Source organism: Daldinia caldariorum (genome assembly GCF_022478825.1).
Source record: "Daldinia caldariorum strain CBS 122874 unplaced genomic scaffold F4812scaffold_30, whole genome shotgun sequence".
Lineage (NCBI taxonomy): Eukaryota > Fungi > Ascomycota > Sordariomycetes > Xylariales > Hypoxylaceae > Daldinia > Daldinia caldariorum.
Genome location: NW_025953066.1, coordinates 140,333 through 153,940, shown reverse-complemented (window position 1 = coordinate 153,940; position 13,608 = coordinate 140,333). Strand labels below are relative to the sequence as shown.

Below are 13,608 nucleotides of genomic sequence, written 5' to 3'. Positions count from 1 at the left end.
CGCCCCCCCCCCCCCCCCCCCCCCCCCCCCCCCCCCCCCCCCCCCCCCCCCCCCCCCCCCCCCCAGGAATAAAAGGTATAAAAAAAAAAGAGGACATGAAAACATACAAAATGATTGGAAAATGTTTCCTCCTCTCGACGAATTGCCTCTTCTAAAAAATGTGGATACCCCCGGTTGAAGCTTGGGGGAATAATGGGGGGGCTTTAGGTAAGTACCTCCTCTTAAGGCTTACCATTAGGTACCTAGGCTACCTAAGCCAAAGAGCGCTAAAAATTGAGTTGAACTACTACTGCGCAGCACTGCACTGCACTGGTATGGGGAACTTGCCCATATGCGCATACATAGTACGGCGTTAGCGGACTACAGTTTCCTTCCTTCGGCCTTAACGTTTGGTTCTAGGTGGCTAATAAGGTTTGGTAGGCAAGTACAATTAAACTTTTGCTATTGAAACCCATAGATATGTGACCTTTCTTTGGAAGGTGTTTAGCTCAGATCAAACTCAATCTGGTAAAGAACTAGGTACCTGTTTTAACGCCATAGAACCGTACGATAGAGTTGATTCTATTTAAAGTTTTATGTATATGGGACTTACACTTCAAGCTAAGTATTTTCTTACAATGTTTATCTAGTTACATGTAGGTACTTAATAGAACACCTATAATAATTATTATTCTTGATAAGAAAGGTGAAAGGATTTAACACGGGTAATAGGCATGCAGTGATCACGACTTTATAAGCAACTCGTGGAACCAAACACTAGATATTACAAACAGGTACCTAACCTAATATACAAGGTAGTTATGCTATACCTATCACAAGCATGCCCTAGATCTGCACGACCAAATACGTACCTCAACTCGGTAGTCGGATATATACCCAACTTGATCAACACCTCGGTAGTGTTGTTCGACGGGGTCTAGGAACCTTAGCTTGGTGAAAACTTCGTCCAATCGAAATAGCGGCCCGGTAATTCAAACAAGGGCCAAGGACTTGGTTATGTTCATCGTAACACCCGATGCCTCCGATTGCCCCAACCTTAACATCCGGGCAGCCGAATTTTGCGGTTTACGCATACCCTTTGCTATGAAAAGATCTTCTCTCTATTACTGCTTCCGGTCTGCTTATCTCCCGAACCCCATGGGGACTGTTATAGGATATTAGCGGAAATACCAGAACAGCGTAATGCTACAGCATAGTATGCGGGTAGACGAGAAGAGCAAAGGGCTTGACTACCTCCCCAAGTACCTACCTAGGTGTTGCTCACGTATTGCTAACGTACCTATCACTGTAACCCCCAACTTCCCCTCAATATAAGCAAAACAGAATTATCTAAGGTAGCACTAGATATACGAATTGTTAGATGGGATGTCTCGCCTTATTTACCCTGTGCAAATATAGGTACGCACTGCTTTGTCAACGTATGAGAGGTGAGATGTGTTATCATTCGCCTTCATCGATCTTACGTAGACTTATGGCTTTTGGATCTTCTCTCCAATGAGAACTAAAAAGCATATCGTAATGACCTCTTACACTTTTTCTTTTTACCAATAACACGTAACACGTCCTTCCCCTAATATAATGGTACTATGTAAGTAACTGAATATCGAATTGCTCAATAATATTAGGCACCTTGGGTTAGGTACCTCTTTATACAAGGCACCATAAGTGGCTTTAACTAAATCAGGTTAATTGTTTCTATTGTAAACGAAATTGAAGGGCACTTCATCCACCTAAGAATATTATTATATACGAACTCCACCCAGGTTCCCGATATTTAAAGAGCTCGAATAGAAATTACCTCAAAGAGTATACTTAAAAGTATCACGAACGTGCTATATCTTTACCGTGGCTTCGGGATTACCCAACATAAAAATTATTGGGACGGGAACCACTAGGCTGCCCGGCTTGCGGCGGTTCTGCGGTAGTGTATTTCCATAAAGCAAGTCAGCTGCATAAATGTACAGTCTAGATGCTGGAAAGCCAGGCAATCAGCTGCTGCAGTGCGAAGGCGGCATTGGTCCTTGGCAGTTCATTAGGCGACGATTTAGCAGAAAGCAACCCTGTAAATTTTGTCGCGCGTGGTAGACCCACTTTACACAAGCATGTGTCATTAATCCGCGGCTCTGCTTGGCCAGGTACCTACCTAATGCCGGGTTCGATACCAGGTACAAATAGATAGTGTTTAAATTTCCATGTTTGCATAAGTTCTAGCGGCTGGCCAGGCTGGTTACTTTTTTCCTCAACAAGCGTCGCCGCTGTCTAAGATAGATCCATCCTACTTCGTCCCACCAACCCGGTTAATTAATATACGAACTTCGTCATAAATCCTACCTTTCGACTGTTTCTCTCTCTCTCCTTTCCCCTGACGTTCGTTTCTGCTATTTATGGCTTCTTGAAAAAAAAAGACAATTACTCTACTCTAGATTTTGTTTGATCCCGTTGATTTTGAGCACCTGCAAAGCTACGTCACCATCGTGCATCTGTACCGAAGGGTTGGAATCGTTTTACCCTCTTGATCTGCAATCCCCCCCTAGCATCATCCCAACTATTTTTCCAAACGAAAAGCAAACCATATACTCTGATCCACCGCTAACTTGTTTCCGAACGAACGCTGATCGACACCGTTGGAATCTACTTCGAATCGCGTTATTGGGAACTTAATCGAAATAAGTTTGGCTTCGTAAAACTTTACCTCGGTTCATTCTTCTAATTGGTTCTTCTCCCCCCTATCCACGGTCCCAGGGCCGAATTACAACTCCCGTAATTGTGGATTTGACGAGACCGACGTCTTAAAGATGCAGTACGTTCGAAATATCAGCGATTCGGTCTCTACCGCTTGGAACTCGATCAACCCGGCTACGTTGAGTGGTGCAATTGATGTCATCGTAGTACAGCACGAAGATGGTACTCTGTGTTGTTCTCCCTTTCACGTCCGCTTCGGTAAATTCTCACTGCTACGACCCTATGAAAAAAAGGTCGAGTTTAGGGTCAATGGTGTGAAGCAGAACTATGCTATGAAGCTAGGGGAAGGGGGTGAGGCTTTCTTCGTTTTCGAAACAAACGATAACATCCCCCAAAGTCTCCAAACCTCGCCCCTTAGCTCTCCCGCTTCGAGTCCGCCGCTTGGACCTGACAGGTCATATTCATCCAACGAACTGCAGGAGCCCGACTTTTTGCAGTTAGACAGCGATTCTAGGACTGCGCCGTCTACGACCTCATCGCAACCCAAACCTATAATTATTTCTCGCCCAGGTTTGTTAAAATGAAACCTGTGTATTCAGAGACACAAGGCAATAGCTAACCTTTTGCGTAGGAGTGGGTGAACCCCATGCGTCTTCCCCTGAGTTAGGCGGTGGCCGACCAGTTTCAACAGGATGGCTAAATCCCCCTAATCATCCGTCCTATAGCGAAGAATTACTACTAGCCCCTGCACAAGCGACCCACGAGAACGATGATTCGAATAATGACCTACACGAAGCTGATAGTGCAATTTCCCAAAGATCACGAAGCCCGCCTCCTTTGGCTCCTCGAGATGCCATTCGACGAGCTATGACTCTATCAAAAGAGCTGTCCGCAGTCAATATTCCCAGCCGAGTCACCGAAACGGGCGATCTCATGTTAGACATGACGGGGTATAAGTCCAGTGAGGAAGATGCAATTAAAGCTGAAATTTTGGCTCGTAAGATATTGTCGGAAGAACTTCAGGGCGACTACGATATTGGCGCACTGTTTGGAATGGACGAGGAAGGAAACCTCTGGATATATAGCAGCGAGGATGCCAAAGAAGCTGCGATGAAGAAAACAGTGGCATCTCTCCGACCGTCGGCTACGCTTGCTATTGACGCTGCTTCCGATCCCGGATATCAAAGCGACGAGTCTACTACATCGACAAGAGGACCGTCCCACAGGAGAACCGAGTCGGATGTTGGCCAGAGTTACATTCAGACACCTCCAACCACCCCCGGTTCATCGTCGGCAGGAAACCCGAATAGAAACTACGCGAAAACCCTACGGTTGACTAGCGATCAGCTGAAGGCGCTGAATTTAAAACCCGGAGAAAACACGATGAGCTTCACTGTAAATCGAGCCACTTGTCAGGCGTACATGTTTCTCTGGAAGCATGAAACGCCCGTTGTCATTTCTGATATCGATGGTACTATAACCAAGTCTGATGCTCTAGGCCACGTGTTAAATATGATCGGGCGAGACTGGACACATGCGGGAGTCGCGAAACTCTACAGCGATATTGTTGAAAATGGCTACAATATCATGTACCTCACAAGTCGTTCGGTCGGACAAGCCGATACAACGAGAGCATATCTCTACGGTATTGTTCAAGATGGGTACCGCTTGCCTAAAGGCCCAACAATTCTATCGCCCGATAGGACGATGGCGGCTCTAAGGCGAGAGATATACCTGCGTAAACCACACGTATTCAAGATGGCGACCCTACGGGATATTAGGAGCTTATATGGCCCCGACAATCATTGTTTCTATGCTGGCTTCGGGAACCGTCTTACGGATCAAATTTCGTACAGGACTGTAGACGTGCCAAGGAATCGCATTTTCACAATCAACTCCAATGCTGAAGTTTCGCTAGATCTGCTAAGTCTTAATAAGTTAAAGCTTAGCTACGTGAACATGACAGAAGTCGTCAATCACTACTTTCCTCCTGTTAGTACTCTGGTTAAGGGTGGCGGTGTCGAGTACACCGATTTCACGTATTGGCGAGATACTCCGTTAGAATTGGATGAGTTCTCGGCTAGCGAGTCTGAGGAGCGCGGAGATGGCGAGAGTTCCGCAGACGAGGAGGAAGACGAAGATGTCGGAAACATGGGCGACAGCTATCTCTCGCGAGGAGACGATTACGAAGAGGATGAAGATGCCGATGCTGAAGGGAGCATATTTAGCGGCGAATACGAAGTCGACGAAAACGCGATAGGCTCCCTAGAGTATGGATCTGACGATGCTGACGACGAGGAAGGCTATCTGGAAGACGAGGAAGTTGAGGACGGGGAAGCGGAAGATGAAGAAGCGAAAGACAAACAAGTTGACGAACAGGATGTCGGCCTAATTCCTCCCGATTCTGGCTTTAAGAGCGAACCTGCTCTTCCGACGCGAGACGTCGACGCCGAACTAATCACCGGAATGAAAAACGTTGCTGTCGACGACGAGATGAAAAAGTAGCGTGTCTTTGAAATGATACCGGAAAGTTATCAAATATCACAAACAACTCAAACCGGCAATGCATGGTCTAGCAGGTACCTACCTAATGAAGGCCGTCTTCAACTCGCGAACCTGCCCTTACGCATCAACCAACCGCATCCGCATTTTCATCATAAGTCGGCATAGAAGAGAAGAGAAGAGAAGAGGAGGGTTGAGCCTCAAGCATATTTAAGAGCATATAAATCACATCGTGTCGCGTTTATCATTGCAAGGGGCAGATTGGTTTATATTTTTGTTCCCGCCAGCTACTCGGGATGAGTACTTGGTGTCTTTTGGATTGCATAGCGTTGGCGTTTTTTTTTTTCTCTTTTTCTAATAGAAGGACAAGAGGATGGATGATATACATCTGTCATAGACTACCTAAATGTACCTAATGTACAACAACAAAGCCGTCTTGCTTCCCTGCATCTTGACTGTTTTAGACAATCCTCGACGCACCGCTAGTACCTAGAATCCCGTGGAGAATAGACCAATTCTTAACTACCTATATATCTGTACCGTCCCGTACGCTCTTCTCAACTTGAATCCACCCATAGTTCTAACGGTTTATGTAATGTCTCCGGTATACTGGCGTATTTAAGCTAGTCTGGCGATCCTTAACAATTATGAATATGTGTTAGGAAATTAACGTGTCGTCACAACGAATTTGAATCCCTCATCTGCAGTTGCAGCAGGACTTTTTTGCCCCAACTCCATAACGCCATCCGTCCCTTAGGTACCTCTGTTTTTTCCATCGTATTCGAGAGACATAGCATCGCAGCATGTTCTTGCTTGCCGCCAAGCAAATCTTTATAAATTAACCCATCACTCCATCCCCTCCATATCCTCATCGCCCATCTCACCCATATCATCACCCAGCAGCTCCTCCAAACCCCCACCCTCACCCTCCTCTCCATTGCCCGCCGCATTCCGCTTCTGGGTATCGAACACCTCCTCCATCTCCTCGTCCTCGTCGCTATCACCATCCTCGTCGTCATCCTGCTCCATGGCAGTCGTCCACTGGTCGCGAAGCGTCCACCCCATGCCGCTGAGCACGAAGCGCTCGTTAGGCAGCCGCACGCCCCACTCGTTGGCGAGGACGCGCGGCAGGGCGATCTTGTTGCGCTCCCGCGCCACCTCCTGCATCCACTCCTTGCTGGCGCCCGAGGCCCCGCGGAACTGGAACGACTGCCGCGACGCGATGGCCAGGTTGATGGCGTTGGTGGTGACGACGGCCTCGCCCGCGCTCGGCGCGCTCGGGGCCGCGCCCGACGAGGCGCTGGGCTTGGACCCCGCGTGCGTCGTGTACGGGTCCGTGGACAGGTGCAGCGCGTCCGAGAGCACCGCCGACGTGTGCCGGTAGGCGAAGTCCAGGATGAGTAGCGGGACGCGCTGGTCGAAGGAAGTCACGCCCTGCGAGGTCAGGAGGAGCTCGATGGTGCGGGCGTCGCGGGGTCGGGGGGCGTGGGAGGGGGATGGGGAGGAGGAGGAGGGGGGTTGGGGTTGTGATTGTGATTGCGATTGTAGTTGTGATGATGCTGTGGCGCCTGCTTGTGCGTTATTATTGCTGTTTGGACCTGTTCCCGCGGATGCGGCGTTGGATGTTTGTGTGTTTTGTACGGTAGGCGAACCGCTGCTCGCGGTGTTCTGTGTTGGTTGCGAAGCAGATTGCGAAGTACCTGCTGCTGCCGAGGATGAGGGTATCCCGTTGGTCTGGGATTGGGATATTGATGCCATCGTTGCTGTGACTATCGTGTATTGTATATTGAAGCTCAAGAGGTCGGCTCGATGGAAACACGTCGAGGAAATTTGGATTGGATCGTCAATTGAACGGTTATTTGCGACGTTGCTCGTTATTCCATAGGCAAACCTGGATTTCGCGGTGAATTGTATGGGTTTGAGCTGGAGACGCCTTCGCGAAAGTTTCGGGTCGCGGTGATAAAATTAACGAGGATTCCTCGAGTGATTTGGCTTCCGGAAGAAATGAAAGTCGTCGAGCTTGTATTTTGTGGGATAAACTTGGATGAATTTTTTTTTTCTTTTTTATTCTGATCGGTTTGAAGCTTAGAAGTTTGGGGGATTAAACAATTAAAAGTGAGTATATTGGTTCAGAGAGAAATCGGTGTATGCATTTTTAGAAGTTGATTGTGGAACTTTGAAGCAAGCTCTAGGTACCTAGGTAGCTGCATGTCAGGGAACCTGGAAGTTGAGCCTCACCACATAGGTAAGTGGGCCCTTCCGGATCTTCTGTTAATAAGTGGGGAATCGATTGACGACCCATATAACTCGAACGGAAGTAGCATGTATAGAGGGGTAAGTGGTTACTTACCCCTCCATCATTGGGCAATTGAAGGGCAAACGAGGGCAACTACATACCTAAAACTCAGCCGGCTCAGATGTTACTCAGGTGTTACTAGCGCCGATTTAGGAGCGTCATTCTGAAATAATAATTATTTTAATCATTTTCTTTCTCCCACCTTGAGTCACCTTGAGCCACCTTGAGCCACCTTGAGCCACCTTAAATGCCCGAACTTCTCTATAACTATAGTACCTAAGTCATCTTCTTTTTTGGCACTAAGTTGTGCTAGTAGTCAACTTCGAATTCGGGTTGGATATATTCACTTCTTTTACTTCAAGTGACAGCACAGTATCTTTCGTCATGGAGACGACACTTCCGCTCCCCTTTATCATATCCATACCTGTCCCTCCTAGCTGGACCTCAACCGAGGAAGGGCAAGGTTTAAGTCAAGAAGACGTATCATGCCTTGGTTGTGTTTTCTTCGAGGTCACTCAGCAAAACTTCGAGGAGCTCCTTAACAACCTGAGTCAGCTTAATGCTGCTACACTCCATACCTTCTTTGACGCCACCGGTCTCGAATCGAAAGATGATGTTGTTACGCTACTAGACAACGGTGCCCGGAGGGTTTTTGTTCAACCCGAAAGGCTGCCTGACTTCGCTGAGTTTGGTAGACGAGTTGCGCCAGCTGTAACCAACCTAAATCAGTTATCGAATGGGACGCAGCATGGGCTCCTCATTAAGGACTTCGACCAACGGACCTGCGATGTAGCTGGTTTTATGGAGTCAAGCAAGGCCACTAAGATGCCCTTCTTATACATCAAACCTATTCAAGATACCATCTATGACCATTTTGTCGATATATGTTCACAGCTATCCGCTATCCCTATCATCCCATCCACCGAACTAACAACCAAAAAGGATGAGGCCGAAAACAAGATCTTGGTCGCAAAACTATTTTCTAGCGCGTGGAAGTCTGATAGGCCAGATAAACTTCTGCCTACTGTTGTCTGCGATGAAGGAGGAAGTGCACTTGGTTTAGTGTACAGCAGCGAAGAAAGTATTGCTGAATCGCTGAGGACTAAAACTGGTGTTTATCAGAGTCGGAAACGCGGGCTTTGGTACAAGGGTGCTACATCTGGTGATACCCAGGAATTAGTGAGGATATCCTTGGACTGTGACAACGATGCTTTGAAGTTTGTTGTCAGGCAGACTGGAAGATTCTGTCATCTCGAACAATACGGATGCTTTGGCGATTTAACGGGAATCTCGAGGCTCGAGCAAACGTTGCTGTCAAGGAAGCAATCGGCTCCCGAAGGCTCGTATACAAAACGGCTTTTCTCCGATGAAAAGTTGCTTCGAGCGAAGATAATGGAAGAAGCAGAAGAGCTGTGCCATGCGAAGACTCCGGAAGAGGTTGCGTTTGAGGCAGCTGACCTGATTTACTTCGCCCTGACAAAAGCTATTAGCGTTGGAGTGAGACTCACGGATATCGAAAAGAACCTCGACGCCAAGAGCTTGAAGGTCAGGAGAAGACCTGGAAACGCAAAGGGTCACTGGGCTAAGAAAGAAGGCATTACACATGGCAGAGCAGAGAAGGCTAAAGAGGCCGCAAAAGAGTCGGTAACACCATCGACCTCTGCTCCTGCTGCTGCTGCTGCTGCCCACACTGCACCGGATACCGACAGAATTACCCTAAAGCGGGTAGATGTTAGCAAGGTCAGTGCAGATGAAGTGTCAGAGGCCCTTAAAAGACCATCACAAAAGTCTGCGGACGCAATCTTGAATATCGTCACTCCCATCATCAGTGATATTCGCAACAACGGAGACAAAGCCCTGCTTTCTTATACGCACAAGTTTGAGAAGGCGACGTCTTTAACTTCGCCTGTTCTCAAAGCCCCTTTCCCTCAGTCGCTCATGAACCTCCCGCCTGAGACCATCAAGGCTATTGATGTCTCCTTTGAGAATATTCGCAAATTCCACGCTGCCCAAAAGGAAGATCCTCTTCAAGTGGAAACGATGCCGGGAGTTGTGTGCAGCAGATTCTCTCGACCGATTGAACGAGTTGGCCTTTACGTACCTGGTGGAACGGCAGTCTTGCCTAGTACTGCGCTCATGCTTGGTGTACCTGCCATGGTTGCTGGCTGCCAAAAGATTGTTATTGCATCTCCACCGCGTTCTGATGGCAGCGTTACCCCAGAAATTGTATACGTTGCTCACAAGGTTGGCGCCGAGAGTATTGTCCTAGCTGGTGGCGCACAAGCCGTTGCAGCAATGGCATATGGCACGGAAAGTGTTAGCAAAGTAGACAAAATTCTTGGACCCGGAAACCAGTTCGTGACTGCAGCAAAGATGTTCGTCAGCAACGACACCAATGCTGGTGTTAGCATTGATATGCCAGCTGGTCCATCTGAAGTCCTCGTAATAGCGGATAAGGATGCCAATCCTGCCTTTGTTGCTTCGGATTTGTTATCCCAAGCCGAACACGGCGTGGATAGTCAGGTCATTTTAATTGCGGTTGATCTCAACGAAGAGCAATTGCAAGCGATTGAAGATGAAGTCCACAAGCAGGCTATGGCTTTACCACGAGTAAATATCGTTAGAGGTGCTATTAGCCACTCCGTCACGTTTGTTGTGAAAGACGTGGAGGAGGCCATGAAAATCAGCAACGACTACGGCCCCGAGCACTTAATCCTCCAACTCAAGAATGCCGAGCAAGTCGTTGACCAGGTCATGAACGCGGGTAGTGTGTTTATCGGACAGTGGACTCCCGAGAGTGTGGGTGACTACTCGGCCGGTGTCAACCACTCATTGCGTGAGTTTTCCTTTTCCCTTAACGCATGAATGTAAGACTGATGTGTTGTAGCTACATACGGTTATGCCAAGCAGTACTCAGGAGTCAATCTGGGCTCGTTCCTCAAGCACATCACAAGCTCCAACTTAACTGCTGAAGGTCTTCGAAATGTGGGAGATGCGGTCATGCAGCTGGCTAAAGTGGAGGAGCTCGAAGCTCACAGGAGAGCTGTCAGCATCCGTCTCAGCACCCTGACTTCATAAGCCTGGTATTACTAGAATTATTGAGTTGATGGTAGCCATATGAAGGGGTGATTGGTGCTGATAAGGAACTACCTGATGGTATTTGAGTATCAGCATTCTCAATTAAAGTAGAGATTGTGGATTGTTACCCTTTTGATTTGTGGGATACCGGGGTGTTGTGCTATGCAACTATTGTATAGGGTGGTGAGTTCACCAATCAAAACAGGGACGTAGGGGTTGGGTTGGGTGAAAAGTATAAACATATAGACGAGTACCAGAATGTTCTTGTCAGAGCGAGGGGTCGGAAAGACATGGGAATAGTAGGTGGCTATGATGTCAAAAAAGGACGAGTTATAAATAAGAAAGTGCATCTAAGCCGATATTAACCTATACCCACTATGACGAGCGCTCTAATAAGTGAGTTTATAGGGAAAATGTTTAGGGTGAATCATGATAATCGATGGAACAATGCTGTCTGCCTTGCTGTCCGCCATTGATACACGCACGCATCGGGTCGAAAGTTACTCGGCATTATTAAGATTACCTATATGTACAGTTCGATCGGTCTATATACCCAGAACATGAATCTACCATTGGGGATCGTGCCAAGTACGTCAACCGGATACAAGGTACACTAGCAAGTTCAAGAATTAACATCTTAAGTTGACCCCTTGCCTCGCCTCCGACTCTCTAATCTCGAACATGACCTGCGCGCCGATGAAGAACGCCACGCAAGCGCCCAGTAGGAACGTGAATCCTGTAGCATAGCAATAGCATATAGTTGTTAATCGTAGATTCTAGATAGAGGAGAGAGGGTAGAGGAGAGTGGGAAAAGGGAGGGAGGGGGGGGAAGAGGAAGAAGGAAAGGTTTGAGAAGACTTACCAGAAAAGTCCTTGAGGATCCCCGCGATAATACTCGTCAGCCCGTCCAGACCGACCGCAAAGCCGACGAGATTCGCCGCCATCATCATGAAGATGTTGCCGACAGCGCCCACGCAGCAGAGCATGCGGTAGGCGGTGGGGCGGTTCTCCCAGGCGCGCCTGGGGAAGAGGAAGCCGGCGGCCATCTCGGGCAGCATGAAGAAGACGACGAGCCAGCCCCAGATGAGCAGGCGCAGCTGGATGTCGTGCCAGAGGGCGACGAAGGTGAAGACGAGGACGTACGTGAGCACGGAGCGGGCGGCGTCGCGCGGGGTGCGGAAGCTGGACCCGCCCAGGGGCACGTAGATGTAGCGGAGGGACCAGCGGTAGAAGCTGCGGTGCCAGCTGCGCCAGAAGGCGAGCGTGCTCCAGTTGTCGCTCACGCAGCGGATCAAGTTCTCCGGCGGGTCCACGCCGTCCACGAGCGACCACAGGCGGAAGAACCGCCAGGGGAGCAGCAGCTTCAACCAGATCAGGTGCAGGTTGAAGTAGCTGAGCAGACTGAGCTGCGAGGCCGTGTACTCGCTCCACACGGGGTTCGCTTTCGAGATGGCTTGGACGTAGATATAGTGCAGGATCACCTCCATAGCGAGTAGAGTCAGGATGAAGCGTATCCCGTACCGCACCGTGCGCGCGGTTTCGAGGCTGGCTGGTTTATATCGCAACTGCGATATGAAGTCGTTGAAAGTGATTATCGGACCTGTTAGGTATAAAGGGGCGTAGATAGCATACGCAATATAGTTTCTAAAGGAGAAATCCTTGGCTTGTGACGGGATTGACACTCGGTCTCGCTCGCTCAGAGCAGTCGGGTCGATTTGTTTCTTCTTGGGGGTATCAGTAAAAACCGCTTCGTAATTCCCAAGCATTCCACACATCCTGACTTACCTCTACGGGGCTATAACTTCTGCGATCCAAGCTCCAGTAGTAGTCCAAGTTGAAGCTAATCAATCGCAAAACGGTGATGTTGAAGAGGATTTCCCATCGACCCATGAGACCGCCGTAACTATCGAGCCATCTACCCCACGCCACAGGCCCCTCGTGAAGAAGCGAAGGCGTGTCAGGGGAACCAACGATTAGTTCGGCGATAGCACCGAATTTAAACCCCTTGAATAATTCGTTCGCGAAAAGCATGCCGATATTGAAGACCCACGTCGCCGCTGGGACATACTTCCGGGGTAAAGTCGTTGCAACCTGGAAGTTCAGATAGAGAATCAGAAGAATCTTCAGGGACGAGATCCCGTGCAGCACAACGAGGTATATCAGCGCAAAGCCAAAGTCAAACGAGGCCCGCTGGTTTAGCCTCTGATCCGCCTCTTCGGGTGTTGGTCGCGCCGACTGGCCTACGGATTTTATCGGGTATACGATCGTGTTATATAGTCGGCGTAGAAGGGGGTGGAACACGAGAAGCGCCGCCATATACGGGATATTATTCCGAAAAGTGCGGTATTGCGCATCCGAGGCATCCTCGACGACTTGTCAGCACATAGTATGTGTATCACTTGAATCAGGGGTCGCCTACGATTTTGCGCCCGGGGATCCAACCCGGGGAGAGCAAGTTCTCATATCTTCTATATTTAGAATCTGTGGCTATTCAAATGGTCAAGGTATGTACATAAGACGATCGAATCTGTATATCACGTACGTCTTGAAGCGTCATATCCCACCCAGAACATGTACGGTATGAGAAAGGCGAGGATGAAATAGTATAAGTAGAATTCGGGCGTGTTCCATCGCGACGGTTTCCCTCGGCTCTTCCATTCTGCCGCACGTTCTTTGCTAGCAGCTACATCGTTTCGCGCTTCTATAACGGTCCTGTAAGGTATCGAAGACGGGTTCGTAAAGCGAGTGTCGAGAGTATCGAGACCGTATATCGAGCGAACGAAAGAGAGGACACCCATATTTTGGGAGAGCGTCAGGCAAATATGCCCGAAGCAATATTTAAAAAAAAAAAGAAGAAACAAAAAAGCTAACAGAAATACATGAAGCGAATCAAAAATTGCAATGTCGACAATACATGCACCCCGGCATTACGGAATGTTGAAAGATAGAAGATAAAAGTGCAATGAAATCGATCTCGTGTGGTGGTGCAAGTAATGGAAGTTATGCATGAAGTACAATTCAACGATACGAAATTCAGGGTCTGGCTTCTC

The 13,608-nt window shown here is 48.5% G+C and overlaps 4 protein-coding genes across 4 annotated transcripts; 2 read left to right on the top strand and 2 right to left on the bottom strand.

The window, feature by feature from the left end:
- Positions 1-2,170: 2,170 nt before the first annotated feature.
- Positions 2,171-5,609, top strand: F4812DRAFT_286147 (LNS2-domain-containing protein). Its single transcript, XM_047931088.1, has 2 exons — positions 2,171-3,252; positions 3,314-5,609. The coding sequence occupies exons 1-2, from the start codon at positions 2,796-2,798 to the stop codon at positions 5,185-5,187; spliced, it is 2,331 nt and encodes a 776-aa protein (XP_047785481.1). The 5' UTR covers positions 2,171-2,795; the 3' UTR covers positions 5,188-5,609.
- On the bottom strand, positions 5,610-7,167 carry F4812DRAFT_286144 (transcription initiation factor IID, 31kD subunit-domain-containing protein). Its single transcript, XM_047931087.1, has one exon. It carries the CDS (start codon positions 6,940-6,942, stop codon positions 6,031-6,033), a length of 912 nt encoding a protein of 303 aa, XP_047785480.1. The 5' UTR covers positions 6,943-7,167; the 3' UTR covers positions 5,610-6,030.
- Positions 7,168-7,864: 697 nt separating this feature from the next.
- F4812DRAFT_464017 (histidine biosynthesis trifunctional-protein) lies at positions 7,865-10,558 on the top strand (the record flags this gene model as incomplete). Its single annotated transcript, XM_047938297.1, has 2 exons — positions 7,865-10,316; positions 10,368-10,558. 2 exons carry the CDS (start codon positions 7,865-7,867, stop codon positions 10,556-10,558), a joined length of 2,643 nt encoding a protein of 880 aa, XP_047785479.1.
- Positions 10,559-10,766: 208 nt separating this feature from the next.
- Positions 10,767-13,604, bottom strand: F4812DRAFT_286124 (MBOAT-domain-containing protein). The gene is made up of 5 exons (XM_047931086.1): positions 13,101-13,604; positions 12,978-13,045; positions 12,344-12,922; positions 11,421-12,282; positions 10,767-11,294 (listed from the first exon to the last, which is right to left on the bottom strand). The coding sequence occupies exons 1-5, from the start codon at positions 13,354-13,356 to the stop codon at positions 11,188-11,190; spliced, it is 1,872 nt and encodes a 623-aa protein (XP_047785478.1). The 5' UTR covers positions 13,357-13,604; the 3' UTR covers positions 10,767-11,187.
- Positions 13,605-13,608: the final 4 nt, after the last annotated feature.

Coding starts and splice junctions, on each gene's coding strand:
- F4812DRAFT_286147 (XM_047931088.1), top strand. CDS start 2,796: ATGCAGTACGTTCGAAATATCAGCGATTCGGTCTCTACCGCTTGGAAC. Junction 3,253..3,313: donor TATAATTATTTCTCGCCCAG/GTTTGTTAAAAT, acceptor CCTTTTGCGTAG/GAGTGGGTGAACCCCATGCG.
- F4812DRAFT_286144 (XM_047931087.1), bottom strand. CDS start 6,942: ATGGCATCAATATCCCAATCCCAGACCAACGGGATACCCTCATCCTCG.
- F4812DRAFT_286124 (XM_047931086.1), bottom strand. CDS start 13,356: ATGGGTGTCCTCTCTTTCGTTCGCTCGATATACGGTCTCGATACTCTC. Junction 13,046..13,100: donor GGGATATGACGCTTCAAGAC/GTACGTGATATA, acceptor CCATTTGAATAG/CCACAGATTCTAAATATAGA. Junction 12,283..12,343: donor GAAGTTATAGCCCCGTAGAG/GTAAGTCAGGAT, acceptor GATACCCCCAAG/AAGAAACAAATCGACCCGAC.